This window comes from Bactrocera dorsalis, chromosome 4 (assembly GCF_023373825.1).
Source record: "Bactrocera dorsalis isolate Fly_Bdor chromosome 4, ASM2337382v1, whole genome shotgun sequence".
Lineage (NCBI taxonomy): Eukaryota > Metazoa > Arthropoda > Insecta > Diptera > Tephritidae > Bactrocera > Bactrocera dorsalis.
The window spans coordinates 20,413,268-20,430,521 of record NC_064306.1 but is presented as its reverse complement, the minus strand read 5'-3'; the positions used below and the strand labels follow the sequence as shown (position 1 = coordinate 20,430,521).

General features: G+C 37.1%; 2 protein-coding genes across 3 annotated transcripts in view; one reads left to right on the top strand and one right to left on the bottom strand.

Annotated features, from left to right (window-relative positions):
• The window catches only part of LOC105233047 (small conductance calcium-activated potassium channel protein), a 334,439-nt gene that overhangs the window by 184,775 nt on the left and 132,410 nt on the right, over positions 1 to 17,254 (top strand). The gene's annotated exons all lie outside the window — the stretch shown is intronic.
• Positions 10,519 to 16,267, bottom strand: LOC105233673 (DNA repair protein XRCC1). 2 transcript variants are annotated; one of them, XR_007422509.1, is made up of 6 exons: positions 16,000 to 16,267; positions 15,750 to 15,944; positions 14,885 to 15,691; positions 14,736 to 14,824; positions 11,603 to 12,892; positions 10,933 to 11,071 (listed from the first exon to the last, which is right to left on the bottom strand). XR_007422509.1 is itself a non-coding variant. In XM_011215811.4 (5 exons), the coding sequence occupies exons 1-5, from the start codon at positions 16,048 to 16,050 to the stop codon at positions 10,612 to 10,614; spliced, it is 1,602 nt and encodes a 533-aa protein (XP_011214113.2). In that variant the 5' UTR covers positions 16,051 to 16,256; the 3' UTR covers positions 10,519 to 10,611. The 2 variants fall into 2 exon arrangements, 1 of the variants encoding a protein (XP_011214113.2); XM_011215811.4 differs by lacking the exon at positions 11,603 to 12,892 and having other exon boundaries at positions 10,519 to 11,071; positions 16,000 to 16,256.

Genomic DNA, 17,254 nt, shown 5'->3' with positions numbered 1-17,254 from the left:
GCCCTATTCTGCATTTCGATTACGTTCCCGCTCTACGCTCCGTCTGAATCGAAAGCAGGGATAATGGGATGCCCAACTTATTCCAGTGTGAGAGCGCCTCAAAATAAGCGTTTTTTATAACATTTTCCATTATTGCCAGATCGAACAAAATAAGAATTTTTGGACATTTTAAATTAACATACCCACCATTATTTACGATTGCTAATTATTATATATTGGACTTTTAATATATGGCGAAACTTCTTAATTCCTTTTTTATGATTTTATGGTATTTTAAAATAACTGACTTTCGATCTTTCAATACTTAATAAGGTGAATTAAGCCTGTTAGTTCTCAATTAATAAATGTTTTTAATCAATTGTAATAGAAAATTAATTCTATTATGCTTCAAATTACAAAACGTTTCATAAAATATATTTAAATTTCGCATTTTCTTTGATTTTCATTGTTTTAAATTTTTATTAGCCATCTTGAACGGCGGCAACAAATCCCTCCGTTTTCATATTTTTTTTGGTAAGATTTCAGTCTGGCCATCGCTCGTTTCGAATTGCTAAACGTCAAAACCTCCTCAATCCAGTCAACTGTCAAAGTTGAGGTGGTTTTTGACGTTTAGCAATTGTTCTCTCACTTCCAGTGAGAGAGGAGTTGGACATCTCATTATCTCTGATCGAAAGTAGGTATTCTGAGTTACGATTGGATTGAAAGAAGAAGAGGAAGAGCTGTAGCTCTTTCGAAGTCATCTGTTTGCCTTAAAACGTGTGAAAATGAAACATAACAAAGCAATGACCCCAATTATGCTTCCATAGCAAACCGTATTAGAGACAACATACTTTCTGCTTTTTAAATTAAAATATTTTATATTCATTTTTTATTTTATTCAAAATATGCTCTACATTACTCTATTAAATAAAAACAATTGCATTCAGTGCATTTTACAGCTCCTATATTAAAAAGTAAATGCTTTTATTTCATTTCACAGCTCGTTATATAAATGAATAATATGTAGTAAAATAAATAAAAGGCTAACAATTAAAAAATTACTACTTTGAATCCGGCTTATAATTTGGATCTAATCTTAGCATTTGCATTTTTATTTCTACTTTTTCCTTCACCAGCCTAGCAACCTCCTCCCAAAACTCCTGTACTTCTTCCTTCGGTCGCTTATGGAAGCCCTGCGCAATATCTCTTTCGTGGCCATCATATCACACAATTTTTCGTATTGCTCTGCCGTTGTTACTTTTGACCTGCAAACATATCAAAAAATATCATTTAAGCACAAACAACCAAGGACACCACCATTATGTCTTTTACAACTATAATCATAAAGTTTTACTGACATATTTGAGGAAATTATTTTATCCAAGTGCACGAAAATGAATATATGGCCACTATTATGAGTTGCATTCGATCTTCGCTATTCGCTGGCTATCGAAAATCGAATGTCAAATTCGTATTGTTACGAATTTACTCTTGCTAGTTTACTTTGTTGGGTTCGTATCTCTGGATTGACAAATAAAATCAACACTGTTTAATTTAATTCAACAACTCTTTATTTCACAACTCGTCTACACTATAGCAGTTTACTCTTAGCACTGATTGATTACGTTGACGCTGCCACGGCTTATATAGCCACGCACTTCTCGCTGATGCCGACGTGTCCTTCTAGAATATCGCGTCTGGAAATTACCAGAACATACGGCTATACCCCGCCAGACGAAACCAGTCCGTCGCGGCGCCAGTCTCAGCAATTGTTTATCTAGACAAGCAGACAGTGCGGCGCCAGATGTCTACAACAAGACAAATGCTATTCCATATACCTACAGCTATTGTTCATAATCAGGGATGCATATAGCAATACAAATACAACTTAATACTACTTTTGTAACACTGCCCTCCACTAAAGCCTAATCGTCCCGATTAGGCACAAATCCTCTTGAACCAAATGGGGCGAGCCTCTCCAAATGTACTACTTTCATTTTACATCGTGCTTTTCCATTTCTTTGTATGCGGTATACCACGTCATTAAGTCGTTTCATCACCATATAGGGTCCTTCCCAGGCTGTCTGCAGTTTCGGGGAAAAGCCTTTCTTTCGAAGTGGATTGTACAACAGGACCAGATCACCTTCTTCAAAACCTTTTGAATTTGCCGCTTGATCGAACCGGTCCTTCATCTTATTGCTCATCAGATGCGTATGCTGTCTTACCATTAGATGCAATTCATTCATTTCTTCCTTTAAGGCAGAACAATAATCTCCATCATTTCTTACAGCTGTAGGATTCGTTCCAAACTTAAGATCAGCAGGGAGTCGCAGATCAGATCCGAAAATAATCTTTGCTGGCGTGTAACCAGTTGTCTCGTGCTTCGCTGAACGATACGCCAGCAGGAACATCTGGATGCACTTGTCCCAATTCCGTTGATCTTTATCAACGATTTTCCGCAGATGTTCTTCGAGCGTTCGGTTGAATCTCTCTACCATCCCATCTGATTGTGGGTGTAACGCTGTTGTCCGTGTCTTGTGGATGCCCAATAATGTACAGACTTCTTGGAAAATGGAAAATTCGAAATTCCTGCCTTGATCTGAGTGTAATTCGACGGGCACTCCGAACCTTGTTATCCAATTTTCTACAAACGCTTCGGCTACTGTCTTTGCTTCTTGGTTTGGTAAGGCATATACTTCTGGCCATTTACTGAAATAGTCCATGACAACCAGTAGATATTTGTTTCCGGCCGTACTGGTTGGGAACGGACCTGCAACATCCATTGCGACTCGTTCAAATGGTGATCCCACGTTGTACTGTTGTAGCCTACCGCGACTTTTGGCTTTAGGGCCTTTAGCTGCCATGCACTCTACGCAATTACTTATCCATTCTGCTATGGAATCTCGACAACCGATCCAGTAGAACCGTTGTTTAATCTTCTCTATAGTTTTTGTAATTCCAAGGTGCCCTCCACTAGGTCCATTGTGATATTCTTTCAACACTTTCGGGATCATGGACTTCGGTACTATGATCAACAGACGAGACTGTTTGCCATCTTCACTTTCCCAGGTACGATGAAGGTATCCATTAACGAGGTTTATGCTATTCCATTGGGCCCAATATGCTTTTGCAGTTGGACTCTCGCTACTTATTTGTTCCTTTGGTGGTCGTACCCCATTTTCTTTGGCTATTATCAGCTTTGCAAGATCAGGGTCCTCCAGCTGATTGATTCTGATGCGGTGAGGAGTCCAATCATCTTCAGGTTCTATATTCAGTAATCGCACGTCGATTATACCTTCTTTTCCCTCTGATTTGGAGCAATGTTTACATTCCAGTGGACAAGGGCGACGTGATAATGCATCCGCATTTTTGTGGTGAATCCCCTTTCGGTGTTCTGTTTCGAAGTCGTAATTCTGTAATCTTTCGATCCATCGTGCAATTTGGCCTTCCGGATTCTTAAACTGTAATAACCATTTTAATGCTGCGTCATCAGTCCTCAGCAAGAATCGTTGTCCATACAAATACTTGTGGAAATGTTTTACACATTCCACCACAGCTAGTAGTTCTTTTCGCGTCACACAGTAGTTTTTCTCTGGTTTCCCGAGTACTCTGCTGTAATACCCAATTACTCTTTCTTGTCCGTCGATGAGCTTGAGACAGGACACCTCCAATTCCATAAGCGCTCGCATCTGTATCCAGGATGAATTTCTTTCCAGGTATTGGATAAGCTAACATCGGCGCCGTACAAAGTAGTTCTTTAAGCTGCTCAAACGCTTTTTCTTGTTCCAACTGCCATACAAACGGGCGATTCTTCTTTGTTAAATCATGTAAACTTCTAGCCACGTTCGCAAATCCAGGTACAAAACGGCGGTAATACGTGCATAAGCCAAGGAAGCTGCGGAGTTCATGTATGTTGGTGGGTCGAGGCCAATCTTTGACTGCTTTTATTTTTCCTTCCTCGGTGTGAATCCCCTCAGTTGACACTTTATGTCCGAGATATGTGACCTGCTTCTTCCATAATGAACACTTTTTGGGATTCAAGCGTAATCCGGCTGATGCTATTCGCTGAAAGACTTCCTCTAGATTTTTCAGATGATCATCGAAACTTTTTCCCATAATGATAATGTCATCAAGATACACCAAACATGTCTTCCAGTTGAGTCCTTTTAACACATGTTCCATCAGTCGCTCGAACGTTGCAGGCGCATTACATAACCCAAATGGCATCACAGAGAATTCCCATAACCCGTCGCCCATACTGAAAGCGGTCTTTTCACGGTCACATTCATCAATCTCGACTTGCCAATATCCACTTTGTAGATCTAATGTAGAAAACCATTTCGCTCCAGACAAGGTGTCTAATGTATCGTCGATTCTTGGTAGAGGATAACTGTCTTTCTTTGTGACATCATTCAACTTCCTATAATCTACGCAGAAACGGGTGCTACCATCTTTCTTTTTAACTAAGACGATAGGTGAGCTCCATGGACTTATTGAAGGTTCGATTACACCGTTTTTTGTGCATGTCTTCAATAATTTTGTTAGCATCCTCACGTTTTGCTAGTGGAACCCTACGCGGAGCTTGTCGGATTGGTTTAGCGTCTCCGGTATTTATGCGATGTTTGACAATGCCGGTTCTTCCTGTGTTTCCTTCGTTTGCAAATATGGATGCGTATTTTTCTAATAGTTTTTCTGCTTTTAATTTTTCATTTCCATGCAGTTCGTTCAGAAAACAATTTAGGAGTGTAGGACTTATCTGCTGTGGCTCAATAGTAGGCTTCTGTTGTGACCGTTCGCATCGTGCTATTGCAATTATATTCTGGCACTGTCCAATTACTGCTCCTTTCTTCAGACTTATAGGCGTGTTGAATTCATTCACTACTCTGACCGGAATGGTGGCGTCTTCTCTAGTTTTCACAAGCGTTCTTCCTACCAATATGGGTGTATCTATTTTTGTTGGTTCCACAATCCACAACTCTTCAGTCCCACCTCCTCCATTCACTTTGGCCCATACAATCGCCTCAGATTTTGGTGGAATACTCTGATTATCATCAACAATCACCCTCTTACTTTCAACGTTGGTCACATATCCGGTGTTTATAGGCATCTCCATGTTCTGGCAAAACAGCATTTGCTTGTTTAAATCCAAAGTAACCCCGTGATCAATCATGAAATCTACTCCCATTATAATTTCATCCGTGATTTCTGCTACGATGAAGGTGTGATTAACTTCCAGGGTACCAATCATCACTTTGCAAAACACTTTTCCCGCGACAGCTGCTTCCTCCCCGGTGGCCGTTCGAAGCTTGCAACCGACTAATGGTTCAACCGTTCCTCTTACCACATCCGGTCGGATAATTGAATGTGTGGCACCAGTATCCAAAGTAAGCGTTGACAGTCGTCCATTTACGATACCGTTGATAGTAAGATTGTTGTCATGGCGGCCTATTTGTGATATCGAGATGGCGGGGCAAATAGTTGTGGGAACCAGCTCACGCCCCTTTGAACTGTTCCGTTTTAGTTTAACGACTTGTGAGATGTGGATGCTCCGTCCTCGTTATCTGTTGGTTGTTTCCGTTTTGATGGGTTTACTTTTATGTTGCAATTCCGGGCAAAGTGACCCGCTTTTCCACAGTTGAAACATCTGCCTGTTGTATTTACTCGCGGTGCAGCAATTGCCTTCAGAGTCTTCAACATTTCTTCCATCAGCGCCGGTTGTTCCATTTCAACCCTTTGTACTTTGTGTGCTGGTTTACTTAGTAGGGAAGCTGTTTCCTGTGTGAGGGCGTGCGAAACCGTTTCAGCAAACGTTCTTTTTGGCAAGGCATATGTGGCGCGTTTGGTGTCCACATCACGAATTCCATTTATGAAACATTGAATTTTTACCCTCTCAATGTAATCCACAGGTGCATCTGCATTTGCCAAATGAGCCAGTCGTTCTATTTCAGTTGCGAACTCTTGCAATGACTCGTTCATCTTCTGACCCCTATTTTGCAGTTCGATCTGGTATATTTGTTTCCGGTGCTCACTACCATATCGTCTTTCTATCGCACTCATCAATGCCTCATAGTTGTCCCGTTCACAGTCTGGAATAGTCTGAAGGATTTCTGCCGCAGGTCCTTTCAATGATACAAACAAGGACGCCACTTTGTCCACTGCATTCCAGTTATTGGCCACTGCTGTCTTTTCAAACTGAAGTTTGAAAATTTGAAATGGAATACTTCCATCGAATGTGGGTGCCTTCAGTCTTGGATTATTTGTTGATGGTGCAGGGCCATGCAGTTGCAGTTCTCGCATACGATTACTCAGTTGAAGAAATTCTGATTTTAAATTTTCTTCTTCATTTTTTATTGTGCTTAATTCGTCTTCAAATTTTGAAAATTTCTCTTGCACTTGTGTATTATTTTCTGTAATCTGTTGTACCAAACGCTTTTCTAACTGCGTATTATTTTCAGTCATTTGTTGTGTAAGGCGAGACTCTAACTGTGATGTATTTTCAGCTATTTGCGTTATTTGCTGTGCCAGACGATTTTCTGTTTGCACTACATTCTCGGCTATTTGCTGTGCCAGACGATTTTCTGTTTGCACTGCCTTTTCTGCATTTTCAGCTATTTGCTGTGCCAGACGATTTCCTGTTTGCACTGCATTTTCTGTATTTTCAGCTATTTTCTGTATAGCCACTAACAGCATGTTCATGTCCACACTCGATGATGTTCGTTGTTCTTCTACTTTTTCTTCTACCTTTGTAGAAGTTTCTGGCCCAACAAATTCGAACTCGTCCACATTAATTCCATCCGCTTCCATTGCTTCACGTAATCGTGCCTGCAGATCCGCCTTTTGCCCGCTTATCGGCAAATTACGCTCCTCCAGTTCTTTTTTTAATTGCTGAATTCTCAATTCTCCGAATTTAACCATCTTGAATTTGGATTATTTGACAATCCCACTTCTGACACCAATTGTTACGAATTTACTCTTGCTAGTTTACTTTGTTGGGTTCGTATCTCTGGATTGACAAATAAAATCAACACTGTTTAATTTAATTCAACAACTCTTTATTTCACAACTCGTCTACACTATAGCAGTTTACTCTTAGCACTGATTGATTACGTTGGCGCTGCCACGGCTTATATAGCCACGCACTTCTCGCTGATGCCGACGTGTCCTTCTAGAATATCGCGTCTGGAAATTACCAGAACATACGGCTATACGGCGCCAGACGCAAGCAGACAGTCGCGGCGCCAGACTCAGCAATTGTTTAACTAGACAAGCAGACAGTGTGGCGCCAGATGTCTACAACAAGACAAATGCTATTCCATATACCTACAGCTATTGCTCATAATCAGGGATGCATATAGCAATACAAATAAAACTTAATACTACTTTTTGTAACAGTATTATGAGCTGTACAATCCTGTCGAAATTTTCGTTGAGCATCGAAACGGCTGTCGAACAGAATTTACCTATCGACAGCGTAGCGTAGTGAATGGAAATTTGTGAAAATGTAGGTTTTTTGCGTTTATTTATTGCTTCATGGTAACAAATAATTAATTTATACTATTTTTGTTAATTTAATGCAGGTTTCCTATTCAGAAAAAAATTATTCTAAAAAATATAACGTTTTGCTTTTTTAGTCAAACATATATGTACCAAGTAGCCAAGTATTGCGAAGATCATTTTCGATTTTGCCAATTTTAGTATATTGGGAATAGATTTCGCTCGTGTGCATCGCTGCAGCATCTCCTCTGTAGCGGACAGCAAATCAACAAACGCCTCTTTCGACAAACAAATCTACAAATAAAATTTCCTAAATGTTGAACATGTAGAAATCTCTAACAAATAGCATTGTACTTACGTAGCGGAATCCAATTCCAAAGGGTTGGAAGCGTCTCTTAGCTTCTTTCTATTTCTAGCCAATTCCAGTAAGCTTTCATCCTCCTCTGAAGAATCGCCAAACCACAACTCAGTCGTAGTCTTATTTTATTTTAACTTTTATTTATATTTTCTTTATTTATAAAATATTTGTTAGTTTTACTTTCACACTTCGTAAACAAAACGCTTTTAGTTTTTTACACCATCTGACAGATGTATACTATCGTGAACATTCAAAATGATTGCAATTCACAATAACGCCAATCTTCATCGAATGAGCGTCGTAATACCAAATGCAAATTCGTTCGACCAGCATTTTCGATCGTTGTCGAAGATCGAATGCAACTCATAATAGGGGCCTATAACGGCTTTCCGCCAACAAAACTTCAACGTACAAAAACGTAATTACGATCGCAATCAGAATACATAGAATTGGAATTTTCGAAGTTGAATCGAAACGCAGAATACCAAAGTTCCCAATCGGAGAAAATTACGATTCGAGTAGAAATGCAGAACAGGGGTGTATGATATTAGCATGTGCAGAGATATGTATGTATGTACATATATATTGCTTTGATAAATTTAATTTCTATTAGTAAGAAATATTATTAATATACATACAGACCAGAGAACTGCAAAAATCACTATTTTCTTGATTTACTCATACGCGAACTTTTTCATTCAACCCAACTCACTGAAAAAACAGAGTGATGAGTAAAAATCAACTAATTTTGCCGTACACATCATTCCGAGGATCTTGAGTCTTCGGTTCAAAATTTCTTACTCAATTCAACTCACTGAACAAAAGTCAGCGTTCAATAAAATGGGCATGTGTTGACGAAAGCATCATTAGGTTCAATTTGAGTTGATCGATTATGAGTAAACAGCAGTGTCGACCAAACTACCACAGGCACAAAATTATACAAATGTTAGTTAAGAAGAACAAGAAGCGAAGCAAGCAGCGAAACAAAAAGTAAACAAAGCAGCTACACCGAAAATAAAGAGCAACTATAAACGACGCCTTTTTCTTTTGTTTACCCTTTTCTTCAGTATCAACTGCTTTGTAAATGTTCATTTTTTTTAAATTCGCTATTTTGTTTTCTCTTTCGGAAATTTCAAGATTTGAAATATCTTTATGAGAATTTAAAAAATGCTTTTCTAAATTGAAAAGACGCTTACTCTTAAAGTACTCTTGCACAACATGCATTGCGCAAGATTATTTTCATTTTCATACATAAAAAATTGATCATTTTTTTTGCTCAGTGGAAGAACAAATTTTGCCGTAGCGAGTGTCTAATTTGCTGCGAAGCTTCGGGCATGTTGGTGTGAAAAAACGATCGCTCAACTGTAGGTGTGAAAAAACGAAGACTAAAAATAGTAGGAGCTAGTCGAGGCTGATGTACAGTAACAATTTCTATGTAAGCCTCATGCGTTCCACGAACTGCAGCTTGTTGTTGTAGCTTGTTTTTGTTTTCGTTCTTCTCACATTTCATCTGTGCAGACAAAGTGCCGCTTGCTGTGCGCATGAGTAAAATCATACGAGTTGATTTTTGCGAGTTGAGTGTTGTTCTTGTTCAAAACAATGATTGTTGAACCGAATGAGCAAGCGTCCGAAATCATTATATTGAACACGAGTCGAACAAACTCGGAGTGAAACAAGAAATCGCACACACCCGAGTGTATTTAAAATCAACAACGAAAATGTGAGCGCATGCAAGTTTGATCGGCTGATCCGAACAGTGTGATTATTCGGCTGTTGAGCGCGTACGAATGTTTTTCATTCAGCCGATGCCGTTCTCTGATACAGGCATATGTATGGACATGTCTCTTCATATTCTTGAGTATGTGAGAGAGCTGTATTTGTACAGCTGCTGTTAAAAATGGAATATCAAAGAACTTATTTTTCTTCAATATTCCCTGATTGCGCATGATGCTATGGCATCATATGCCGTACATATATTTATTTCTCTTCATATTCTCTCTTTGAGTATGTGAAAGAACTGTTAAAAATGTTAACATTTCAAAGCGTGAAACCTGTAGTTGTGTGGTGACATTCCGTGTCACAATTTTATAAAATGTTTGAGATCGAAACCGCTCCTTCTCTATGTTTTATGTTCTCTGGTTTGATAACAGTACTTTGTTTATTTTGTTTTCCGCCAATATACATACGTTTTAAAGCCAACCGAAAGTTTGAAATTCGTATATTAAGAATGTTTGTCAGCTAAGAAAATATTGAACCGATTTTACCAATTGAATTGGCCATTGTCACTGGGATCCACAAATTCGGTATGTGGATATTTGAAAAGTTATGTTCCGATGACAGTTTTTGGGCGTGACACATTATAAGGTTTGGATTAGCGGCATTTTTTTAATGCTGCAATGGTCCGATTCCACCCATCTACAATGGCAACTTTATCTGAGCTTATGGCTAGATATATGTTTTCACGTCTATTTGAACTTAACGGGCAAATGTTTTACTTAATGATAAATGCATATGCCATTCTAAGCTAATCATTTTCAGATATTGCTCACAAAACAGGGTTTTATGATACGCCATGTATTTAAACTTTATTGCTTATAATATCGAATTCAATGATTCTAGTTTTGAAGATTTTGGCTATTCTAAAGTAGAAATCAATTAGCAAAATTCAGCAAATTTTCAATATCTAATAGTTTTTTACAAAATTAGATCTTTATTTTCATTGAATTTTCATCTATATTTATAAAAATTTTAATTTTCAACAAATACAAATAAAGACATTGTTATTTAAGCATCGCTTTTCGTATCAAATTTGCCTTCACGTCCAAAAAATCTTCTTCTTCTGTAGACACATCAAAATCTTCTTTTTTTCTGTATATTTTCGTTTCATTTGCAATATTAGGTTTATGAGTATTACTCTGTAAAACACGTTGAATATCATCATCTGTGTCACTGCCTGATGAAACTGCATCATTTATAGATATATTAGGGAGATTGTACGTTGGGACTTTTAAGTCAAGTTCCTTGGATATAGTGTTGTTAACCAATGATTCAATAGGCCTTAACGATTCATCTAGCACCTCTTCTTCACTGTGGGGCTGATTTAGATCACTGCTATCCAAAGCATATTTTCGCCAATGCAAGCATTTTTTTTGTTTGTAGCAGTCTTCTATCCAGGCACGTGTAACTATTCTACCTTTTCCCCTCACCTGGTTATATTTTGGTGTATTCTTGAAAGCACATCTAAAAATATAAATTAATTAGCAATTTCCTACGTATACATATACATACATATATGTATATGAAGAGCTTTTTCGAAATATTGAAAAATATTTTAATGAGTGTATCTACACACCCATCCATTATAAGAATACAAAAGTAATAATAATAATAATAATAATTCATTACTAATATTATAAATATGAATATAAGTTTGTTTGTTAGATAGTAGGGACATATGTTATTTATTATTAAAAATAAAATATATATTTTACGAATTATGAAAAAAAATATTTTGGCAGATAGTATGATTGCTTGTCGAACAATTTATGTTTTAAAACAAAACAAAAAGTGAAAGTGATCTAAAGCGTGGCTAAAAAATATTGGCTATTTCTGTCTACCACTACTACCAAAAAATAATCGTCGCGATATGATATTCCTTTACTCACACAGGTGGCACAAATAATAGAGTCAAAACCAATGATTTATTTCAGAACCCACAAAAACTTGGAAAAAACGCATGGAATATTATTCAGATCATGCCATGAAATTTACCTGAAGAGCTTGACAAGCTGGCCAACAGGGGTAATGCTCGAAAATTCTACTAAAAAAATGCGGCGACTAACGGAAGGTTTCAAGACCGGAGCATACTATTGTAGAATCCCCAGAGTCATCTAGTGATTGATGCCCAGAGCATACTAAAATTATGGAAGGAACACTTCACCAGCTTGCTGAATGGCAGTGAAAGTATAACGTCAAGTGAAGGCGAACTCAATTTCCCAATCAATGACGATGGAGCAGATTTTCCATTTACCGACCATGAAGAAGTCCGAATAGCAATTACCCGTCTGAAGAACAACAAAGCGGCAGAGCCGATGTATTGTCGGCCGAGCTATTCAAACGCGGAGGCGAAGAACTGATAAGGAGCATGCATCAGCTTCTTTGTACAACCTTATCAGTGTGGCTTCTTCTTAATTGGTGTAGACACCGCTTACGCGATTATAGCCGAGTGGTCAGTGTGGCTTTAGACCTGGAAAATTAACAACCGACCAGATATTCACTATGCGCCAAATCTTGGAAAAGACCCGTGAAAAGCGAATCGACACACACCACATTTTCGTCGATTTCAAAGTTGCTTTTGGCAGTACAAAAAGCAGTTGCCTTTATGCCGCGATGTCTGAATTTGGTATCCTCGCATAACTAATACAGCTGTGTAAGCTGACGTTGAGCAATACCAAAAGCTCCGTCATGATCGGGAAGAACCTCTCCGAGCCGTGCGATACCAAACAAGGTTTCTCCAGACTGGATAAGGAAGCAAGGAAAATGGGTCTGGTGGTGAACGAGGGCAAGACGAAATATCATTAAACAATCAGTCGTCGCACTCACGACTTGGCTCTCACGTCACTCTTGACAGTCATAACTTCGAAGTCGTAGATAATTTAATCTATCTTGGAACCAGTATCAACACCACCGACAATGTCAGCCTGGAAATCCAACGCAGAATAACTCTTGCCAACAGGTGCTACTGCGGACTGAGTAGGCAATTGCGAAGTAAAGTCCTCTCTCGACGAACAAAAACCAAACTCTATAAGTTACTCATTATTCCCGTTTTTTTTTAGATTGCCGAAAAAACTGCTGTGCAGGATATACAACGACTTTGACATAGTTCGGTGAATTAAGAGACATCGGCTAGTGATATTGATCGAATGGCCGAAAACACTCCAACTCTGAAAGTATTCGACGCAGCACCCGCCGGGAGAGGAAGAGGCACACCTCAACTCCGTTGGAAAACCCAGGTGGAGAAGGACCTGGCTTCGCTTGGAATCACCAATTGGTGCCACATTGCTGAAAATAAAGAAGAATACGCCTTGAAATTTTTTTTGTACTGTATTACCAAAATCCCTAATGTATCGTGTGTTTAATAAAAAAAAGAGGAAATGAATTTATTGAAAGCTGTGATAAAATCCAAAGCACGATTCCGATAACTTTGGCAGTCGAGTAAAAAAGGCGAATTTCGGTATAAATGTACGGATAGTGAATCTTCTCCAGAGGAGGAATATGCTAACACTTATATTTTTTAAAATATTCCCGATTAAAAATTCAAAAATTTTTATTAATTACACTTATAATTACATATCGTCACCTGAATTGCAAATTAACGTAACAACATTTTCAGAAATTTAGTGGCATGAATGAAACACGGAATAAAATGGAACATGAGTGAAACAAAATATTAATATTGGTTAAAACTGGTTTATATATGACCGCAGAACCAGAAAATGTTGAACATATTTAATATTATGTATATAATTTAAAGTAGTGAAGCGTAATCAATAAGACACTCAATTTCGAATTTTTTGATGATACGTTATTTTGCATTTCAGGTGACGATATGTACTTATATGTATAATATGTGATCTATATTTAATATACACAAATAAGTAAAACTCTATGATATTATAAAATTTATATCATATCAGGGGGATTGAAGTACTTTCGCGTAGTACTCCTTTAAAAATCTTTATATTTTATTACTTAATATTATTATTTAATAACACTTAGTTGTTTATTAAATTTAATTAAAAATTTAAATTTAATTAAATTTAAATAAGGAAATATCCATATGCATGAAAAGATTGTTTATAGTCATTTTAATTTGAAATATAATTTATATACGAGAAAGAGGAATTTTAGCGAAAAAGAGAAATTTCAGCGAATTGCTCTTATTTGCTTATTATACGGCAGCGCTCCATTTCCTCATAATTGTTAGCACATACATATATGTATACGTATAAAAATATAAATTTCTTACTTATAAAACATGCAAAAATTGTAAATGCTATATGATAGAAATAAAGTTTACGTTTAAATAAATAAAAAAAAAATATAAAAAAAATCGACCCACTTCGGGATTAGCAGGGATAGTTGTCAAATTAATTGAAGTTTTTTTTGAGGAAAAAAAAAAAAAACAAAAATGGCGAACTTACAAAAAATTACGATTTTACTTAAAAAAACCGATTAATTTATATAATTGATCGTGTTAAATTTTTTTCGTGTATTTTTTCGAAAAGTTCATTCAAGAACAAAAATTTAAAAAAAAGGTCCCCAAAAGGCAATTTCTACAAAAGTTATGGCTATTTGAAAATAAAAAAGCCATTTTTTTGAAAAATTCATAACTTTTTTGAAGTTGGACAAAAAATTTGGAAAAAATTTCTCAAAAATGTTTCTCAAAGGGTATAAAAGGATGGATAAGTTTCAGCAAAATCTAAAGGGGTCGGGTTCAAAAGTACCCCATATTCCCTTAATTTTTTGTGGATATGTATGCATACTTACATTTTACTAAAATATACATATATTCATGAGTGCAATTTTAAAATACCTACATATCCGCTCTTCCTACATTTAGTATTACATATATTTTTCACAATGACAATATGGGAAAACATCCGGCCCGAAACTTTTATTTAGACTAAATCATTACAAATTCTACAACTAACAATTAAAGCAGAATACATGTACGTATACGTATGTGCAAAAATCGTTAGAAATGTACAAATATTGCATTTTAATTCATGTGTAATAAACATAATTATGAAAAAGATGTAATTACCATGAAATATATCCCTCTACAAAACTTAAGGCTTCTAAAAACTCTTATATACATACATATAAAATATTTTTTACTCACATTAAATGTGTACAATCAGTTCCCCAATCAGCTTTATATCTTGCTCCCATTGACAAAGCTTTATCCCGAATATCTGAACGATCGGGATTCTACTGAAAAAAATAATTTATTTAATAATAGATAATATAATATTCTTCTATGTATCATACTTGTATTCCACTGATTACTAAAACAGTGCCTTTTAGAAGCTCATTGAATGGACGATAGATTAAATGTTTCTCACTTTGCTTTTTGACTATATCATAACTTGTTTTGTCGAATCTCTTTATTGCTTTATCCTCGACATTTTCGTGCCTTTTATTTGCCATGGAAGAAGATTTAATTGGTTTCTTACTGTCGCTGCTAACTTTGGATTTTTCAGTTTTAGCTTGCAGTTGCCGACGTTCAATCTCTATAGTTTCCAATAATCTTTGTTTTTTAATTGAAAGTATTTCACCACCACTCGTTTCTTCGTTGCCAAAACCAAGTTCTTTTCGATTACGGTCTAAACAAATTGGCAAATTTTTATTTACTGGTTCTTTCGTTTTTACACTTTTCTTTTCTATTGGAGAACTTTTTGAAACATTATTCATTTCAGAAGCTTTCCATCTTTTAAATAGCGATGTGGAACTTTCTGAGTCAGATTCTGGAGACTCTTCCCGCATTCTAAATTTACCCAGTTGGGAATTATTTAGTGTCTCAGAGACGTTAGCTAAATCATTTGTAGTTATTGATTTCTTATGTTCAAGAGAGGTAATTTTCTTATTTGGTTCGGAATCGACATGTAATTTAATAAACGATATCCCATATTGTACGTGTTTGTTGAAAGGTTGACTACAAATCACTTTAATAAACTGCCACTTTTCGGATGTTGCCGTGGGTACTAATGCGTCTCTACTAAAACAACGAACTCGATTGACATTTGTGGAATTCTTACTCTCTATTAGAGTCATAAACGAACAAGTCACCAAAATTTCCTAAAATAAGTTGTTAAAACCAATTTACAACCAAACATTCTTGTATAATTAAACTTACAGTAAAATTATTTGTGCTGCAACAAGTTTTGCTGACCAATACCTCTATGAAGGCAGAATGTTCATTTCCAATATCAATACCTGTAATTATTTGCGGCTCACTTAATTCGAAAACAACATACGCAACTCTTTCGCCACAAGTTCGTGTTTTCCATTTTTTTGCAGTATGTTTTATTAAATTTTCAGCTGTAAAATTCTGAAAAATAGGCAAATTAACCAACAAAATAATGAAGCTAATTATTGGGACTTACATTGTCTTCGCTGCTCACTTCCCGAATACACTTAATATCTGCAAATGGCATTATAAATACAGTTATTCTTTTATATTACAAATGTTATACATATACAGCAAAACAATAGCTCAACAAACTAAATTGCCCGCTTAGAGATTTTATTTTCAATATTCTATCGATTATTTTACGACCAAACTGTAGATAAGGACAAAAAATGTTGTAACGGATTTCTCGATAAAGGTGTACGACCTTCCGACACATTTTTGAGTTTGATCACTGGATTGTTAAATAAAAGTGCGGGCACTCAGATATGGCAACTCTGTTTTGTCAGTTATTCATTCTCTGTACATTCTTGGAATTTCAATTTCCACTGAATTCCTAATTCTTAGTTTTGAATTTTTAGAAGCGTCACTCTTTGTCTAGACGCCATAAAGAATAGAAGTGCTTATTAAATAAATATTTGTAACGTTTTAATAATTGTGGTGTTTCATTCGCCACATAATTGGTGACCCCGACGACTGAACAGCACGCCATAATTGGTACAACTACAGTGTAACAACACTACATCACTTTGCCGCCCAGTTGCGTTTACGAGGCCGCGCAACTGCAACTGGCGCAAACGGCCAACGCAATACGCCTCCTGTACGCCCACGGCCTCAGCAGCGGACAAGAAATCCAATGGGCGTCCAGCACCGATCTTACGGGCCTCTCCCCAGCCATCATCGAAGCGCCAGCCATCACCCAGGCGTCAGCCGCCGGTGATGGTATCACAACCTACTACGTTAGCAATTTGCAAGTTTATTGCCACCACCACCGGTATATCGGCGCATTCGGCTGGTACAGCGCAACAACATGGCCATAGCCATCAACAACAACAACAGCAAAACCAACACGTACAAATGCAACTGCAATCGCAGGTGCAACAGCACCATCACAAAAACAGCGCAGTAATAGCAACAACGGACGCTACAACTGCAGTTGCCAATTCAACATCACCTACATATATTTAACTTAAATCACTATCTTTTCAACAGGACCTGTCGCTGAAGCAACGCACATAAGTACAGCACCGCTTATCTACCAGCAGCAACAGCAACCACCACCACCACTGCCGCAAACTTTGTAGCAGCAGCAATCATCATCATCATTTTGCTAGCAACAGTTCCTCCATATCCTGATGTACGAACTACCCAACTTCTGACCTCATCGTCAACCAATATCACAACCTCCGACCACATATCAATTGTCGCAGGCACTAGAAGCCGTCATCATG

Bases quoted from the DNA above. Each gene is read 5' to 3' on its own strand.
- LOC105233673 (XM_011215811.4), bottom strand. From the start codon at position 16,050: ATGCCATTTGCAGATATTAAGTGTATTCGGGAAGTGAGCAGCGAAGAC. The intron at 15,945-15,999 runs GTAAGTCCCAAT...CCTATTTTTCAG, and splicing joins AAGTGAGCAGCGAAGACAAT to AATTTTACAGCTGAAAATTT. The intron at 14,825-14,884 runs GTATGATACATA...TTTTTTCAGTAG, and splicing joins TAGTAATCAGTGGAATACAA to AATCCCGATCGTTCAGATAT.